General features: G+C 41.2%; 1 protein-coding gene across 1 annotated transcript in view; it reads right to left on the minus strand.

The window, feature by feature from the left end:
* Window positions 1–16,874, minus strand: part of TDRD15 (tudor domain containing 15) — a 28,236-nt gene extending 11,362 nt beyond the window's left edge. The window contains exons 1-3 of the mRNA XM_030195141.1: window positions 16,790–16,874; window positions 16,059–16,253; window positions 10,009–15,789 (exon numbers count right to left, since the gene is read on the minus strand). Coding sequence (XP_030051001.1) covers window positions 10,040–15,789; window positions 16,059–16,253; window positions 16,790–16,796 — 5,952 coding nt within the window. The 5' untranslated portion in view covers window positions 16,797–16,874 and the 3' untranslated portion in view covers window positions 10,009–10,039. The remainder of the gene's footprint in view (window positions 1–10,008; window positions 15,790–16,058; window positions 16,254–16,789) is intronic.
* Between the last annotated feature and the right edge of the window lie 3,130 nt (window positions 16,875–20,004).

Genomic DNA, 20,004 nt, shown 5'->3' on the forward strand with positions numbered 1-20,004 from the left:
TGAGGACAGTTGCCAGATAGGACCTTAACCAGGCAAGTATTGCACCACTGATAATCTGTTTCTGCCAGTTATGCTAGCACAGTAACATAGCAGATGACTGCAGATAAAAACCTGCATGGTCCATCCAATCCGTCCGTCACATTCATTAATAATTCATGATTAAACCAACAATTAGGGCTGTATTTTGATTAAAATGTTTAATAAGGCGAGGCATAGCCAAAAATCCATTGGGGGGAGGGGGGCACAGGAGGGGAAAGGAGCACAGAAGTAGACTGGGGGAGTCACACATTTCCTTTCCCTCCCCCCTCCCACATTAGATATCATACCTTTGCTGGTAGGGACGCCAAAGCCCTGCCAGTTGAAGAAATCAATTGCCCAATTACCAAAGCGGCCCTCTTCCACCTTGTTCAGCCTCAGGAGTAAGGAAGTCAGTGGGGTGCTCTAGCCGCCGATGTCTGAAGGAGTAGTCTAGTGGTTAGTGCAGCGGACTTTGATCCTGGGAAACTGGGTTCTATTCCCACTGCAGCTCCTTGTGACTGTGGGCAAGTCACTTAACCCTCCATTGCCCCAGGTACAAAATGAGTACCTGTATATATGTAAACCGCTTTGAATGTAGTTGCAAAATACCACAGAAAGGCGGTATATCAAATCCCATTTCCCTTCCCTTTATGTAGCCTAGCATCCTTCTGGCTACGATCACCACCTTGTCATATTCCACCAAATTATATAAAAGTCGCTAAAAATCGTGTGTATTAAATCCGTGCATGCAATTTAATTGAATGAGCCAATTAGCGCTGATAGATTTTAATAAGCAATTATTTGTGCGAATTTTATATAAAAAATATGTGCAGGTCCAAAAAGAGGGCACAACCATGGGCAAATCAAGGGTGTTCTTTTAATTTAGGCACATGGTTATAGAACAAAAGGGATCCATGCCTCTCAAATGTTTCATTGGTGTGAATGATCACATCTAAATGTAGTCACTGTTCCCGGTGCTAAGCACTATTCTATAAACGGCACCTAACTTTAAGTGTCATTTATAGAATAGCGCTATTTTCAGTACTGATTTTTTAGGCACCAGAGTTTAGGCTATAGTTTGAGGATCTCAATACATCAAAATAAACACCTCAAGGTCCCTCTCAATCCATGCATATCAGCCTCTTGTCTCCTAGCACAAAATTCCTTTGGACTTGAACTCTCCAAGTAAATGACTCTACAGTTCTTTGCATTAACATTTACTTGCCAAACATCAGATCATTTTTCTAATTTTTGTAGATCACTTCTCATGTTGTCATTCGAAAATAGGCAACCTTTTCTTTCTAACTGGTCAGCAACGTTGCTCATAAATACACTGAACAGATTTTCCACAGTATCAATTACAGGTACTTCATTACACACTTTTCTTTCCTCAGAGTGAATTCCATTTACCCTCACCCTTTGTCATCTGTCACTCAACCAATTTCTAATCCAGTTCAACAATTTGGGTCCTGACTTCAGCCCACTGAGTTTATTCAGAAGTCCCCTATGAAGAGCTGCGTAATAGGTATTGTTGAAATCTAAGACTACATCTAGGGATCTAGGGAGTGTCCTTGATCCAATTCTCTGGTCACACAGTCAAAGAAATCAGATTTGTTTGGCATGATTTTTGTTCAGTAAAACCATGCTGCCTCAGAACTTGTAACCTGTTGGTTTTAAGGATGCTCACTTTGCTTCAGCAGAACCTCCATTACTTTTCCAACCAAGAAAGTGAGGTTTATCAGCCTGTAGTTTCTCACTTCTGTCACAAGGGACCATATTTGCTCTTCTCTAGTCCTATGGACACTTTAGCAAGGTCTAGTTGAATGTAGAGGGCAAAAGCCAAGTTGAAGTGATCAAAAATAGCTTGAGTTGAAAAAGTCAAGACAATGTTCTTTATAGCAACAGGGGTTTCGGAGTCCTTAATTTTGTACCATATCACAAGGCAGGCTCAAGACCAGGAAGCAGTAGAATGGTTTCAGATTTCAGACAATAAGCTCAGAGTTGGATTAGAACAGTATCTTATGGAGCCTGCCAGGCTTTCTTATCTTATGTGGTTGCCCCTGGCAACCAGATATCAGTCGCATGCTCTCCTGCATCTTTGACAATGCTTCATGCCTGGGATGGTACATGAGTCAACCCTGGGTTTCAGATTTCCAGGCATACCTCGATAATATGCAAACCAGTTTCCTCCAGGGCTGGCACTGGAGCCTTATAGATCATGGAAGGCGGTTCAGGCAGTTCTTTGATGATCAACTTATGAACTTTGCTAAGCTCACCTGTGCGTGCGTGCTGTCATATCATCACTATGCATATTTAGCTATTTTCTTAATAGGTGAAAGATCAAAAAAACTAGTGTTGCACTTAAAGTAGATTTGTGAATAAGCACTTGGTTTCAGTATTGTATAGACATTTTTGTCAGCAGAGACCAAAACATATGGGTTATAGAGTTAAATGGGAAACTGAACTAGGGGTTTGTTATGCTTCTGAGATGTGGGACAAGCATTATTTATTTAAACAGTCCCAGCCCACTTAAGCCTAAGCAGCTCACATAAAATGCATACAAAGTACAATTCAACAAAACACAGGCAACAAAAATTCTATTTACTCACACCAAGGCTCTTAATCTGCAAGAAAACTCAATTAAGATTTTTTATTATTGGTATCTTACATCAGTGAGACAGCATGTATTTATCGGAATGTATCTTCCAGTTGCTGGAGGCAATGTGCAGCCTGAGGAACTATGGGTCATATTTTGATGGCTTTGCCCAAAGTTTGAATGCTGTTAGTCCTAGATGTTTTTCTTGGCACCCAATTATTTTTCTGTTTGGCAGCAGTCCTTGAATATATTATCCCACAGAATTGTAGGATCCAGCAGTGTCTGATTGCAGGTTGACTCACCTTGATTTGTATCATGAGAAAATTAAGGGCTGAACGTTCTAAGGCTATGATTACATGGGAAAAACTGTGGGGACCTTTGGTGACTTTGCTCTCTGAAAGTGCCTGGTCTATTATATGGACTTCTCTATGGGGGTTGTTTTTGCTGAGTGGTTCCTCAGAGATCCTTGTTGCACCCTATTTCTTTTGCCCATTCTGAGTTTAGGTTGGGGTTAGTTTCTCTGGGTTTTATTGTTTTTTTTTTTTTTTGGAGAGGGGGGGAACATTTATTGCTTCATTTTATTAGTAGAGTGGGTATGGGAATGAATTTTTGTTTTCCCTGGTGAGGGAAATCATCTGACTGGAAAAAAAATTGGGCAAAGAATGGGGTTGTACTTTGCTCTCCTCCTGTTTTGTTTTGGTCTGGCTAGTTTATTTTGCTGGGAGGGAGAGAACTGTTGGTTTGTGTTGTAACTATTTTTCTTTGTTCTTCAATGAACTGTTATTGAATTCTTGGTTGAATAGTTTCGTGTACTGCACTAAGACCTTGTTCAATTATTTTAAAAAAACAGGAGGTTTCAGAAGTGATCTGGAAAAAGTACACACTGATTAGCTTCACATCAGTGCTGAGCAAAATGAGAGAGAAATACATAGAACAAAATTACTGAACATATAGATAGTAATGATTTAATGTGACAATGCCAACATGGATATAGCTAAGGGAAGTTTGGCTTCACTAATCTGCTATATTATTTTTGAAGGCGTAAAAAAAACATGAATAAAGGCGAGCTAGTTAATACAGTGTATCTGGAGTTTAGAAAGCATTTGACAAAGTACATTATAAGAGACTCTTGAGGAAATTAAAAGTTATGGCATAGAAGGCAAATGCCCTTTGGTGGATAGGGAATGGATTTAAAAACAGAACACAAAGAGTACATAAGTATTGCTATACTGGGACAGACCAAAGGCCCAGCATCCTGTTTCCAACAGTGGCCAATCCAGGTCACAAATACCTGGCAAGATCCCAAAAAAGTACAAAATATTTTATGTTGCTTATCCCAAAAATAGTGGATTTTCCCCAAGTCCATTTAATAATGGTCTATGGAAGTAAGCCGTCCAAACCTTTTTTAAACTCCGCTAAGCTAACCACCTTTACCACATTCTCTGGCAACGAATTCCAGAGTTTAATTACACATAGAGTGAAGAAAAAATGTCTCCAATTCGTTTTAAATTTACTACATTGTAGCTTCATCGCATGCCCCTTAGTCCTAGTATTTTTGGAAAGCGTAAACAGACGCTTCACATCTACCCGTTTAACTCCACTCATTTTATAGACCTCTATCATATCTCCCCTCTGCCGCCTTTTCTCCAAGCTGAAGAGCCCTAGTCGCTTTAAAGGCCGGTATGGTACCAAACTACTGATTATATGATGGCAGGGCTGGAGAGAAAATACTAGGTCTGATTAAGATGAGGCACACAGCAAACACAGTGGCCAATCTAGGCCAAAGTACCTAGCAGAAACCCAATTAGTAGTAATATTCCAAACAACCAATTCCAGGGCAAGCAGTGGCAAGAGACACATTAATACATCATCTCCTGCTGCCATAGGATGAGTCTTGCAATAAGAACTACAAAATCTCACAGCTCTTATCGCGAGACTGGTTCCATAGCAACAGGAGATGACATTTTATATTAGTGTCTCCTGCTGCTGACAAAGGGGAGTGTGGTTTGTTAGTGCAGTGAAGAATTGGAGAAAAAGGTGGTCATGGAATTGAGGTGTGCGGAGATGGAGCCAGAAGTAGAGGAGGTAGGGTGGACACGTCCTAAAATCTCCCTCTCAAAAATTAAGCCTCCTTGCCAGCTCTATAAAGAACCTTGGAAGGAAAGAGTCAGGGCCAGCACAACCCGGTAAGCGCGGTAAGCGTGGCAGGGGGCTAACCTCTGGAGGGTGCCACAAGCCATGCTTATCACTGCCAGGAGAGGTCTTCACGATCCGATTCCTCACCTGCCCGCCCTCAGCTTCCCACAACAGCCGTCCTTTCCTTCCTGCCGCCCTGCTACCTTTAAAATTTTTATTTTACCTCAAGTCGCAGCGGCGGCAGTGAAAGCGGCAGGCTCGGCTCCACAATTCCCTTCCCTCTCAGTGTCCAGTCCTCCTCTGAAGCCTGTTTATATGCGCCATGGCCGGTAAAAGGGGTGTGGCTACTGTAGGGGGTGGCTAGTGTAGGGGCAGAGCCATAGTGACCCCACCCTTGGATGGGTAGGGGGCGCTGACTAATAGGCTGCAGGAGGGCGTCAGAAAGCCTAGTTGGATGGGTAGGGGGCGCTGACTAATACTACTACTAAACATTTCTAGAGCGCTACTAGGGTTACACAGCGCTGTACAATTTAACAAAGAGAGACAGTCCCTGCTCAAAGAGCTTACAATCTAATAGACAAGTGAACGGTCGGTCCGATAGGGGCAGTCAAATTGGGGCAGCCTGGATTCACTGAACGGTAAGGGTTAGGTGCCGAACGCAGCATTGAAGAGGTGGGCTTTAAGCAAAGACTTGAAGACGGGCAGGGAGGGGGCTTGGCGTAAGGGTTCAGGAAGGTTGTTCCAAGCATAGGGTGAGGCGAGGCAGAATGAGCGGAGCCTGGAGTTGGCGGTGGTGGAGAAGGGTACTGAGAGGAGGGATTTATCCTGTGAACGGAGGTTACGGGCGGGAACGTAAGGGGAGATGAGGGTAGAAAGATAGTGAGGGGCAGCAGACTGAGTGCATTTGTAGGTAAGAAGGAGAAGCTTGAATTGAATGTGGTATCTGATCGGAAGCCAGTGAAGTGACCTGAGGAGAGGGGTGATATGAGTATAATAGTATAATAGGCTGCAGGAGGGCACCAGAAAGCCTAGTACCGGCCCTGGAAAGAGTAAGGCAAAGGTGTGGTGGTGTCACTGGAGTAGGAGATCAAAGGAAGAAGATAAAAGTATTGTGGAGTAAAGTTTTCACTAGATGCACAGATGGGAGGGAAGACAAGAAATAAAGCAATCAGAAATGGGGAGAAAGGCTTGGAGACTAAAGGTATGACAGGGATGGGAATGGGAGGACATTAGAATGGTGCATCACAAGACAAAGAATGTATCCCATTGTGCAGGGTAGAAAAAGGTATCTTTCTAAACATAAATGTGGTTACCAAAAACTGTGGTGATCAATAAACTACATCTACATGCATGTAGCTATCAATATACTAAAAGAGAAAGTATAACGCTTCGGAGGAAAAACTGAAATTTAAACAATCAAGAGGAAAGTACTACTACTACTACTTATCATCTCTATAGCGCTATTAGACGTACACAGCACTGTACACCTGAACATGAAGAGACAGTCCCTGCTCGACAGAGCTTACAATCTAGTTAGGACAAACATAAGGGAATATTATAAAGTGAGGATGATAAAATAAGGGTTCTGAAGAAGTGAATAAGAGTTAGGAGTTAAAAGCAGCATCAAAAAGGTGGGCTTTTAGATTTGAAGACGACCAGAGATGGAGCTTGACGTACTAGCCCAGGAAGTCTATTCCAGGTATATGGTGTAGCAAGATAAAAGGAACGGAGTCTGGAGTTAGCGGTGGAGGAGAAGGGTGTAGATTATTTATTACATTTGTACCCCACATTTTCCCACCTTTTTGCAGGCTCAATATGGCTTACATAGTACCGTGAGGCGTTAGTCACCTCCGGTAATGAAACAAATACAAAGTGGTGTTATGGTCAAATGAAATTCATGTGTTACAGACACATTAGGGAATCGTAGAGAAGAGTTATATAGTGTTCATTAAGAGCTTTGGTTTCGTTGTGTTGCAGGGTTCACGCGCTTAAGTTGGGTCAGTAGGGTATGCCTTTTCAAACAGGTTGGTCTTCAGTGATTTCTGGAAGTTAAGGTGGTCGTACGTTGTTTTCACGGCTTTCGGTAGTGCATTCCACAGTTGCGTGTGGAGGAGTGGCCTAGCGGTTAGGGTGGTGGACTTTGGTCCTGGGGAACTGAGGAACTGAGTTCGATTCCCGGCACAGGCAGCTCCTTGTGACTCTGGGCAAGTCACTTAACCATCCATTGCCCCATGTAAGCCGCATTGAACCTGCCATGAGTGGGAAAGCGTGGGGTACAAATGTAACAAAAATAAAATAAAATAAAAATATAGGAGAAGCTCAATGCCTCAACTGATTTGTACTTGAGTCCTTTACAGCTAGAGTAGTGAAGATTTAAGTATGTTCGTGATGATCTGATTGTGTTTCTGGTTGGTAAGTCTATGAGGTCAGTCATATATTATTATTATTAGCATTTGTATAGCACTACCAGACGCACGCAGCACTGAACACCTGATACAAAGAGACAGTCCCTAGAGCTTACAATCATATATCCCGGGGATTAGCCATAGATAATTTTGTGGACCAGGGTGCAGATTTTGAAAGCAATACGTTCTTTGATTGGGAGCCAATGCAGTTTTTCTCGAAGGGGTTTGGTGCTTTCGAATCACGATTTTCCAAATATAAGCCTGGCTGCTGTGTTTTGAGCAGTCTGTAGTTTCTTTATGAGTTGCTCTTTGCATCCCGCATAAATTCCATTGCAGTAGTCAGCATGGTTTAGTACCATTGATTGTATTAGGTTACGGAATGTTGCCCTCGGGAAGAATGGTTTCATGCATTTGAGTTTCCACATTGAAACTTGGCTCTCAAGTGTCAAGCTATGGTCGATTGTAACACCGAGTATTTTCAGGCTGAGATACGGAGGGTGTAATCTGGAGTGTTCAAGTTTGTGTGTATGTTTGTGTTGTATTGGGATGAGACAGTGTGTTTTTTCTGTATTGAGTTTTAGCTGGAATGCATTCGCCCATGAGTTCATGGTGTGCAGGCCGAGGTTGATTTCGTTGGTGATTTCTGACAGATCATGTTTGAAAGGGATGTATATTGTAACGTCGTCTGCATAGATGAATGGGTTGAGGCCTTGGGTGGATAAGGCCTTAGCTAATGGGGTCATCATTAGGTTGAAAATAAGAGGAGTTTGAACTGTATGCGGAAAACGGATAGGAAGCCTGTGAAGTGACTTGAGGAGAGGGCTAATATGAGCATAATGACACTGGCGGAATATTAGTCGTGCAGCAGAATTGAACAGATTGAAGAGGAGAGAGATGGCAAAGTGGGAGACCTGTGAGAAGCAAGTTGCAATAGTCTAAGCGAGAGGTGATAAAGAGTGTGGATGAGGGTTCTGGTAGTGTGCTCAGAAAGGAAAGGGCAAATTTTGGTGATATTATAGAGAAAAACGACAGGTTTTAGCAGTCTGCTGAATATGTGCAGAGAAGGAGAGGGAGGAGTAAAGGAATATAAGCATTGGAGGTTTTTTAGCCGATGAAGAACGGAAGTTCAGTGAGTAATGAAGCAGTCTTGGACCACAGTCATACAGAGGCTTTTTCCTCCAAAGCATTCTACTTCCTTTTTTAGTATATTGATAGCTACATGTATGAAGATGTAGTTTATTATCACCACAGTGTTTTGTAACCACATCTATGATTAGAAAGTAGGTTTCATTTATTGGTGGTTAAATTCTTCACATTTAGAAATAAGAAGGAAAGACAGAACTAAGGCAGCAGAGAAGGTCGAGAATGGACCCAGCATCAGCAAAAGAGAACAGAGGGGGAATACAGTGTCTGTAAGGGAAGGGGTTGTATCTGCAGAAAGGGATAAGATGGGTTAGGACAGATTTATCAAAAGTAGAAAACTGAGGAACGGATAGGGACATCAACATTCGCATCAGAGGGAGAACGAAGCAATGTTGGTAATAGTGTTGGGGGAAAGGCAATATTTTATTTTATGTATTTTGCACATTTATATCCCACTTTTTTCCACAGGGATGCAGACTCAAAGTGGCTTACAATGTTGCACAAATACAATTACATGAAACAAGAAAGAAGGAACAGAGTTAGAAGAAACAGGGAAAGGGAAGAGAGACTATCTGAAGATGGCAGTCAGAGATAGGCTGGTCTTCGTTAGACTCCAGATGTTGAGACGGCTCAGAGTAGCTAGGACAACTGTCTGCATGGCAATCCATGATGGAGAGCTGGTGAAATACCCATCCAGACTAAGAGAAAGAAGTGGGCCACAAACAGAATCGGGGAAGGCTGGAAAAGATGTGAAGAGGCCGGACTGGCCAAGCCGGAACAACATGGTGCAAGTTAAGTTGAAAACTGCTTTGGTACTGACCACCAGCACCCTAAACGAGTGGAGCAGCGACCAGGAGATGAGGTGCTAGAGGCCCAATGGCGCTGCAGCGATGAACAATGGCTGGTGAATGGGCTGAGTACCAGAAACAGGAGCGGCCCGGAGAGATGAAACGGGAACCGGGGGAGGTCCAGCTTTAGGTCGTCAATCTTGGGAGAGAGAGCAGGGAAGTTGTAGCCAGGAACAAATGCTAACACTCACAGCACAACAGGTCAGACCGCAGTTGGTTGGTGGCTGGTCTGCGGAACAGCAGCAACGAACAGATCCGACTAGACAGACGGTAACCCATGGCGCCCCAATATCAAAAAGGAAGCAAGGATGAGTTAACAATGGTTCAGCTACATTTTCACACATGCTCAGAGGAAAGGTAGGCAGCTTGGCAGATGGGTTCAAAGTTATAACTTCAGAACATTAAAATAGTAAACACGTAGTGTGGAAAATAGAAGTCTATGGAGTTAATGCAATATCACCGCTATACTTAATACCCTCTCCAAATTATTAAATATTCACTGTATCCTTCCCTTCTCTCTTCCTACAGAGAGTCTATAATAAAGAGACAGCGGGGATGTGTACTTCTACAAAGAAAGCAGACAAGCAAAGCCAATTAGTACTTCACATTATGTTGATGACATTCAAAAAGCAGAACAAATCATTTGTTTCTGAACATCCAAGAAAGAGTACTTGGCATTTTGCAAAAAAGATATTTTGCAGCCCTTTTTGCATTTCAGCAGTTGAAATATATCATTTGCTTTGCATGAATTTTCAACACACTGATTACTTTAAAAAAAATAGTCATCACAACCTCTGTATTAAGCCTAACAGTAAATTTTGCATGCTAGGAAAATAATTTCTAAAATTACATTAATACTTACAGTTTGAATATCCTTTTTCAGTACTACTTCATTAGCGATAATCATTTTTGGGGGTTCTCAGTTCTGTAGTTCCATACAATCCATTTTCATCTTTACATTTCAGGTTATCAGACTGTACTGAAAATGTCTCTTTTTCCTCCTCCTTAAATATTTGAGCACCCTTTGCATTCCTTTTGACATGATGTGAACTTGTTTCCCTGTTCAGCTGTACACCATTGATGCTTAATGGTTTACCAACAATGAGCTTTCTTGAAAATGGAGATCTTGGTGGGTTTCCTCTCTTGTCAGATGCTAATATTTTACTATCAACACAGTCACGTTTCATTCTGGGAAGCTTCAAAACATGTCTTTTCTCTATTTCCTGGAATCCTTTGTCATTTTTATTACTACATTTTGTACAATCACTTGCATCAAGCCACACTGTGCTTCTTTTGGTGTAAATGGCATGTCCAGCACCAACCAACTGATCTGCTAGATTTGTTTGCCCACTCATTAAATCTACTTCCAGGCAGATTTCTGGATTGTATTCTTTAAACTGGAAAGTCAGGTAGTCTTTATTCAAATGGTCTTGAAAGAAATGAATAGCTTCCTCTGTCCAATGCTCTCCTGTTGCAGGAACCGCTCCAGTCAAAGAGCAACAATACACTAATCTTGGTACACGTGCAATATCTTCTGGAATAATTTTCAGTGTGTAGACATTATAATAAGGGATACAGAGCGTGCAACCAATATCCAAGAGTGTAAGGAGCACAGAATGATCAGAAACTCCAGAAATTTCTGCTCTGTACCACTGATCTTCTGAAACATGTTTAATCAAGCAATGGGAACCAATGAGAATAAACTCAGGTGGTAAGGAAGGCATATTCTCAGGCTCAGGAAGATCACACAGCAACATACACAAAGTTTCCATAGCATTCAGAAAATCTTTCAACTGTATGTAAAAAAATGATGGCGTAATAACAGTAGCTGCAAATACATAGTACTGCTTATAGCTTTCCAGTTCAGCCCAAGGAACAATCTGGAAGGGTGATGTGTATTTCCTATGTAAAGTTTTCTCCCCTTCAAAACTAGTTTCATTTAAATACTGCATAAGTAGTTTGCCATCTATTATAATTTCAACTTTCCAAGTACAGATGGACTCCAAGTAACTCTGAAAAAGGATTTTTACTTCATGATTAGTGAATGAATTCATTATGTTGCCAAATGACATCTTTGTAACATGTTCAATGAAAAGCCATTTACACGCAACAATCTGCCTGGGAATGGCTTTTACATCATCACTCAGCATTCTGATATCAGATATCTTTACTTTTTCCGTAAATCCGTGATCCATAAAGAAGACTAAAATTTTCTTTTCATCTTGATATACTTTTATAACTTCTGATCTAAACCATTCCAATTTCTTTTCTGATTTTGTCAAACACTGTATGCCTTCTTGAACATACTCTGCTACTAGAATATTATCTTTTCTTTTTACCGCCTTGTTAATTAATAATGTTAAATGGAACGACTGTCTTGCACGTCTTGGAAAAGTAACATAGAAGTCTCCAGAGTCTGAAAAATTAAGCACCTGGACTTTTTCTAACTGTCCAGGTTTTAGTCTTAGATATGGAACTTGATTACTTAAAACTGTGCACTGTGCAATGATGCACTTATTGTTCTCAGATTTTTTCACCAGTTCATCCTCTTTGGAAGTTTTGTGCGACATGCTTTCTTGTTGCTCTAGATTAGTATGGTCAGTCAGACCACATTGTTTCGAGACACACAAAAGTTTCTTCAATTCTAAGGATTGTTGATATTGCACTAGCTCATCACCTAGACTCCTTTCATTAGAAATTATGTTAACTTTCCACTGTCCGTTATGCAATTGTAAAAACTCACACAGAACCGATTGCCCTGTCACCTTTTCTGTAAAATAGGAGGTAATTTCCTTGCTCCATATCTCATCGGGTTTTGTACTGTTTACTCCATTAAGAGAGCAAGGGACAGCAAACCTCGGTATAGTTAAGAATTTCCTCTGAAGCTTATATATTTGAGAATTATTTACAGTTGCTGAATTACCATAATCAATAAATTCTACACCAAAGGAGTTAACTGATTTGATGTCTTTAATAACTGCTCTATACAAAGCATGATCGTATGTATATTCTGCTAGGAGTACATCTCCGGCTGAAAGCTCACTGAAGTTCTGCACAGAATATACAGTTATTTTATTAAGTTCATCTGCCAACTGAACTATTAAGTCCTCATCTTCAGCAAGATGGACATAGAAACAAAAAGGGCTGTTAACATGAGAAATAAATGCTTTATGCTTTGAATTCTGGTCAATATTTGGCTGAGGAATATCAGCGTATTTTGGCACAGTAACGTCCTTTTCATGTTCAAACTTTTTGTGTACCTCTTTTGTACAATGCTTTGTCGTACTTTCCATAAAATGTTCATGCACTGATGAATCCAAAGGAGCGTCCCAATCTGTAACTTCACAATGTGAACCCATTCCTTTGTTTAAACCAGTACTTTTGAAACTATTTTCATTCTTGCTGACTGATACAGGCTGAAAAACCATATCCTGAGTATGAGGCACAAGTTGTTTTTTGTTCTTAGAAATGCTTTGGTCATGCATCTTATTTAACTCATCATTGATCTGATTTTTACTTTCAGCTTTTAAGAAGCAACTCTCCGTAGTTTTGCTTTCAACCACTTTCTGAATATTTTGCTCATTTGTTAATTTAGGTACTGATTTGTTGTCCCTATTATGCAGTTCTCCACCATGCACTTGCAACATATCTTTAATTTTTGTGTTAATCTGAAGACACCCATCATATAATTCTATTGCCAGTTGCCCACCTGTGTCCCTGGATACTAAAACTGCCTTCAGTGGCTTTCCTAAGCAATTCTCTTCAAACCACTTGGTCACAGCCACTGGAAAGTCATTTTCATTTAAATCTGAGAGACAGCATTTAATGGCTTGCATAGGTGTAAAGAATACTTCTGTGGCTTCTTCTGGAATAGGAAGCACTTCATGTTGTTCTACCATTTGTTTGTTTCCAAAATCCACAAAGTCTACCATCACATAAGATGATGATTCAATAGGATATGCTAAAGCTCTGTAAAAATGTCCATCTTCAAAATATTTTGCTATGCACACACTCAATCTACTGCCTTCCCATTTTTGCCCTTGCATTCTATTACCAATTTCGGCTATCTTTGTCATCAATTTGTCTAAAGTTTTAGTGTTTTTATTAAGTTGGTAAAAAAAACTTCCAGGACTATATATATGAGTGATATGTACCTCCTCTTCACTTCCAATTTTCAGATTAAATGAAGAATAGTAGAAGCTCTGAAGGGACATCGATGATGTAAGCTGCGTGGATAACCCAGACTTTGCATGGCCACACTCAATAAGAAACTGGTCTGCTCTTATAAAGGGGGTCTCCAAACTGACTATGTTGCAGAGACTTTTACGACTTTTCACAGCTAAAGCATAGATAGTGCATTTCAGTGATCCACTGGGAGCATTAGTAACAAAACTTTTAAAATCTCTGCAAGCTTCTCTTGTCCAGGTTAGGGGCTCTGAATATAAAGGCTCTATTAAATTGTAGAGGCCACATCTAAACGCCTGACCCTCAAAGTGAAGAAATTTGTGGTTAATAGCTTGGAGATCTGCAACTAGAACAGTCATTTTGTAACCATAGTCAACAAACATCACCTCTACTTCTTTTTTTGACACTTGTTTCAAAATAGATGCTCTATACCATTTCCCATCCTTCAGATACTTAGCAACACAACCAGCCTGTCCAGGTTGGTAAGGCTCATTAGAGACGTTGTAGTAGTTCTGAATTTCCTTCATCAGTGTTTTCAATTCTGCTAATTTGCTATCCAGCTGGCACCAAAAATCTCCTGGGGATATTATATGTGAACAAACAACATCAAGGACAGTTCCTGGTTTAAATACATGTTGCTTATATGAACATACAGGATAATTTGTCCTAGCTGATAAATTCGAAAGGGTATGTTCCCAATTTAGATGAGAAGTAGTATGATTTTCAGAACGAGCCATTGGCTTTTCTGAAGAATTAACTTGGCAGGAATTGACCGTTCCTGACATCATTTTGCCAATACAAATAAATTTATTCTTCTTAGGATTTTTGTCTTTACTTCTCAAATCTGAAATTTGAGGATGTACTTTGAAATTCTGCAGATCCCTACCTGGGGGACAGTAACCTGGCTTTAGCTCCCAATACTCAGCAAATCCAGCCTGTACCATAAGAGCAACAACATTTGATTTCTCTGAAGTTTCTGTCAGGTGTACATCAACAACATACTTGTTATTCCGCTTTGTAAGAACATGGACTAAGATCTCCTTTCCAAACACAGTCATTTTAAAGTAATCAGTTGCACTTTTTATCCATATATCTTCCATAGGACACGTACGGGCAAGTGTACAACACATAGCCAGAGCTGGTAATTCACTGAAAGGTGGAAGCAAAATTTTTACATCGTAGAATGGTACTGTTTCAGTATTTCCAAAATCCAAAAAATACACCGTGATTTGAGAATCAAGTACTTCAACAACAGCAGCTCGATAATAGTGGCTGTCCTTAGTATATCGAGCACAGCAAAGTAAGCCAGGTTTTGGATTTTCAAGAATGTTGTCATTAATACCATAAGTGCTATAAAGCTCTGAAATTTTTCTCATCATGGTCAGAAATTCACATTCGTATATATCAGTTCGAATCCAGAAGTTAGATGGATTTAATACATATTCAACGTAAGCCACATGGACAGAGTCTACTTTCATTTCTACGGTTCGGCATAGAATTTTAAGACAGCCTTTTGCTGGATAATCTCCTTGTTCTTCAACTCCAAAAGCACTTGGATAAGAAATACGATTTTCTCTCGTTTTAAGTTCTGCTGTGTCTTTAAACATTTTTGCACGATCAGCTGAAGAAAATGTAGGAAGTAGCTGATTAGTTAGGTGGTGTTTGTTATCAATGTCTAGGTCTTCGTTGTGCAATGTAACATGAAAAATATGTTCTCTGGTGCTGAAAAGATCAATTTGAGCATAAATACTCTGTCCTAACAATGCCTGTTTAAGCTTTTTCAACTGAGAATTCCTAATTTGTTCATTCTGATTATTTAAACATGACAAAGTACACGGGAATGACATCATTGGTACTAAAAGGAACTGTGGCTCAAGTTTATAAACATAATTAGAAAACACTGTTTCACTGCTACCAAAATCCATGAACCAAACTTTAACTTGATCTCCAAATAAGAGCTGCTCTATAACTCCCCTGTGCCACTGCCCATCTTTTCGTCGTGCGGCACAGACTGTTCCAAAGCTTTCACAGCGTAGGCCATTTTCTTTACTGATAGTTTCATACTGCAAAGACATAGCTGATGTCAAATCTTGCAGTTCCTGTAGCCATGATAATTTTTGACAATAAAATCTGTTTGGGCTAATTGCTGCTGTTACTTTTACTCTCTCTGTAGTTCCAACAGATAAATGTGGCTGAAGGTCATCAATAGCCAACTGGAATCTGGAAAGAATTTCATTTGTCTTTAATGAAATATCTGTCCTACTGATTTTCTGTTTAAGCAAGTCTGGCATTTGACTATTAAGATCTTCTGGCGATTCCTTTGACATTTCCACAATAAGGTGGAATAAATCGCCATCAGCATACTTTCCTAATTTCAGTTCAATAAGATGGTTAATAATTTTTGGCACTTCAAGGAGGATAGTTTGATAGGGTAGAACTGCTTCCACATTACCCTCAACTTGCAATCCAACAAGAGATTGAAAAATAATTTAAAGCCTTAAGAGACCACGTTTGATTAGTGGAAGTATGTTCGAAAAAATAATACCATATACCATCCTTGGTGGCAGTTGAAGAATTCTCCACAGGCAGATGCAACTTGAATGGCACTAACATTTAGAACTTTGCCACTATCAATAAAATACACTGTGTATAAAGCCTCTTTTTATCCAGTATTCGTCCTCTGTGCCACTCCCCAAATATTTTAATCTTCCACCAAACAGAACTCACCAACATCGATGTCATCTTTAATTTTTGGAACACACTGAAGCTCTGTTTGTAATATATGGTAGTCAAACTCACATTCAGTATCGTATGTACCCTGAAATTTAACTAGCACTTCCTTTGCATGACACTCAACACAGGAAATCTTCAAATTCATGTTTATCCTACATTTTGACAGAGAATGTGCAGAATCCATATTTCCTGCAAAAAAAAAAAAAAGTTGCATCTTTTCAATTCTTTCAGCATCCACAACGCTTCAACTCTTACAATAAAAGATACACTTTTAAACACCATTTTTATTTTATGAACTTTTACTGGCAAAGATGTACTTAAAGGTATTACTATTCAGTGCCCGTGGAAAGGAGGCCCCAAAAGCTGCCAAAATCGAGCACTACCAGCGGCGGCGCTGGTCTTGTCATTTCCCTTCTAGATGCTGCTGCTGCTGCCATGTGCCACTACCGTCCGTACCTCCACTCCACTTCTGATGGGCCCAGTACCTCCCCGCATGTGTACAGCGCATTATGTTTCAACCCCGCTGTACACAGGTCTAGCAACTCACGCCTTTCTGAACCCCCCACCCCACCGCAGGCCGGAATCGCCCCACTCTGTGATCCCCATTGTACCTTACGCAAGGTTTCGCTCAAAATCCCTCGCGTTTAGGACAGCGATTCGCTTACACTCCGGCGGGCCGACCATGCACTCTACTCTGCTGCGGCCTCCCGTCCCGCCCCACTTACGTAACATCGTATTTTATTTCCGCAGGGGCGAGACGCCGTACAGCAAAGAGGTTAATGATTCTCGCCGGACGGAGGCTACATTGAGAACAGTAGAGAGCGTGAGGAACAAGAAGAGGTGAGTGAGAGCCTGAAGCCAGTAGGCGGAGCTTGCCGACACACTGGTACACCCAAAATAATAGCAAACGCTATTGAAAACAATAGTAAAAACTAAAACCGATTAGAAATAACGGACTGCCTAGGCGAGGTCCATCTGATCTGTAAAAAATCAAAAGTTGTTCCACTTGGATAGGCAGTGCCTTAAAAGGTGGAGGACCAAAGCTTTTTTTTTTTTACTTATTTGACTTCTTTTTAATTTATATGATATATATATATAATGAAATAACAATTGAATATTAATAAAACAGCTTTAAAATGATTGTAGCTGGTAGACACAGCACTAATAAAGTTTGTATTTTGTGCTCATTTTTCTACACTGTTCTATACAATACAAATTTCAATGAGGATATCTTGTTTCTTGATGGGTTCATGTTAACTGTTGTAATCTGCCTTGGGAAGCCTGGGACCCTGTTTACTAAGATGCGTTAGTGTTTTTAGTGTGCCTATACTTAGCGTGTGTGCTAACCATGTAAAGCACCTGTAGGGATATTGGCATGTACATTGTTAACATGCATTAAAAACGTTAACATGCTTATGAACATGTCAAATGCTCCCAGGTTTCAACCTAATTTACTGTTTATAAAAACCTTTGTATTTATGAATAGAAACTCTGAATGTTGAGCACCTGACTCTTATAACATGATGTCTGTTTTGGTGGCCTTTGCTAGGTGAAAACATCTATGCACGAATACAACGCCTGCTAGGGTGCAGTGGAAGTCCCTATAACCAGCCCTTCCAAATGGCACACTGATTATGATTTAGAACAAATTAGTTATCTAACCAATGAAACCAATAATTCATCTTGTGTACGTCCTTATGCTTCACAAGCTGGCATGTTTGAAAATATATGTGAGATCAAATAAAAATGCTATCCTATATAATAATTCTCACCTCCAACGTTCTAATCTTGCTGCCTCAGACCGTGGCTCCTTTGGAGTTGGTCTGCTAGGCTGCATAAATCCCTGACGCCACTGGACCCATTATGACACGGCAACCAATGGATGCACAGGAAAACGTCAGGAGCAGGAACCCACGCATCACCCAAGCCCCTCGGCGCATCAAACCTCCCAGTTCCAGCCCCCCTCGCTTCTACTCATGTGGTGCCACCTCCAATTTCTGGCACCGCAGGCAACCATCAGGCATTGGCTGTCGGCTCTGCAGCTGCCTCTACTCTGGCCTCTCACGTCACTGCCCCTGGAGGACGCCCCGGAGGAGCGCAGCAATGTGAGAGGCGAAAGGAGCGACGCAGAGCCGACAGCCAATACCTGATGGCTGCCTGCGGTGCCGGAATTGGAGCTGCTGCCGCGTGAGGTAGTAGAGCGAGGGGGCCTGGAACTGCAGCAGCCGGGGTCTTACTCCAGGGGCAGTGATGTGGAGGCGACAGGAGGAGCGGCTGCAGAGCCCACAAGCTATATGCCTGATGGTTGTCTGCAGTGTGTTGCTTGATGTTTAAAAACATTTATGGATTTTTTTTCTTTTTGTAGCAGCTGCTCCTGTGTGACTTTGGTCCTGAGGTGGCCCCTAGTATGGGGGGCTTCTTGTTCTCTTTTGGCTCCCTGAGTATGGGAGCCCTGGCTTTGGCTCAATGTTGTTCTCATATTGTATTTTTGTTTCAGAACTGTTGAGAGTTTGTGTTCATGTGGGTGTAAGAGATTTTGCATGGATGGTTGTTGGGATGTTTGGTGCACTACTGGGTGTAGGGGGGGGGGATTATGTGAGTGTGTGAGTTTTGGTGGCGTATTGGTGTTGTGGGTCAGGTCCTTTACTTCCCACTCAGAAGGGGCCATGTGGATGTCTGTTTGGTCTTGGATGAAGGTGGGGGTGGGGGGGTGTGGTAAGGTGTTTCCATGGGCATTGCCTACTTGGTTTGATCCAGGCGGGGTTCGGATATGTTGTTTGTTCATTGCATAATTGTATAAAACATACTAATGTGTGCTGACTTAAAGTTCTGACTTGTAATGTTAAAAGTTTGAATTCTCCCCAACAATGGCAAAAGTTGTCATTCTTCTGCACCATAAAATCCCATGTGGTTTTTTTACAGGAGACACACTTTAAGTGGGACCACGAGAGATTCCTGCTCTCATCCTCAGTACCCTCATATTTATGTGCCTCTGCTGGTGATAGCTTCTAAGAAGGGAGGGTTGCAATTTGATCCATTCCTCTCTTCAGATATGCTGTGCTATGCTATATTGTCTTACATACCGCTCAAATATCCATAATGGACTTCTTGGCAGTGTACAATCTAACAATAAAACTCTTCTCTTGAAGAGGAAATTACAACATAAAAATGGATAAGAAAACAGATCTTTGCAATATTCTTCTCAAACTGAATATCTCCAGCTTATTAAGATTCATATATCTAAGTTTTTTAAAGTTTCCGAACCAGAAAATGTGAAGTCTTTTTAAAAAAATCTTTAGGCAATAAATAAAGAAGGATGGAACCTACCAGGGAGCGGTACAGGCCCAACGGGAAGCGGTACAGCAGCTCCAACAGCTGCAGCACAGCATCGAGGGCCTACGGCGTGACCTGCAAGCACATAGTACAGCCCTGATGCAGCAACAAATGGTGTCTCCTTCCACCACTGCACAGCAACCACTGGCAAACCTGGTGAAAATAGAGGTAAGATTTGAATGCAGCTAACATACAGAGAATGGGGAGCCCTTGACCATGAGGGATGCACACCTCTTTTCTCAGGGCCTCTTCCCCTCCCCCACAGGCAGCCACAACTGAGTGTGTCCAATAGAGAGCAACACATCTGTACAATGAGTTTGGGTAGAAACAATCATCACTATCAGAGTCCAGTGTATTAGAGTCCACTGCTGTCCCTGGCAATCCTGTTGACCAGCTGCAGTGCAAGATGCAAGAAGTGTGTTGTTTAGCACCTTCATAGCAGAAGGAGAAGAGGTGGCTGAGGGTATGAGCTTACCTTGAAGTTGTGGTGCCAGTGTTATTGATTCTGTTAGAATTCGTGCTAGTCAGACCGGGAATGCTTGGAATCACTCCTGATGGTCCGTCAAGGGCTGAGCTGATGTCAGTCTCGATCTACTTAAGCTTACTT

Source organism: Microcaecilia unicolor, chromosome 3 (genome assembly GCF_901765095.1).
Source record: "Microcaecilia unicolor chromosome 3, aMicUni1.1, whole genome shotgun sequence".
NCBI classification, from domain to species: Eukaryota; Metazoa; Chordata; class Amphibia; order Gymnophiona; family Siphonopidae; genus Microcaecilia; species Microcaecilia unicolor.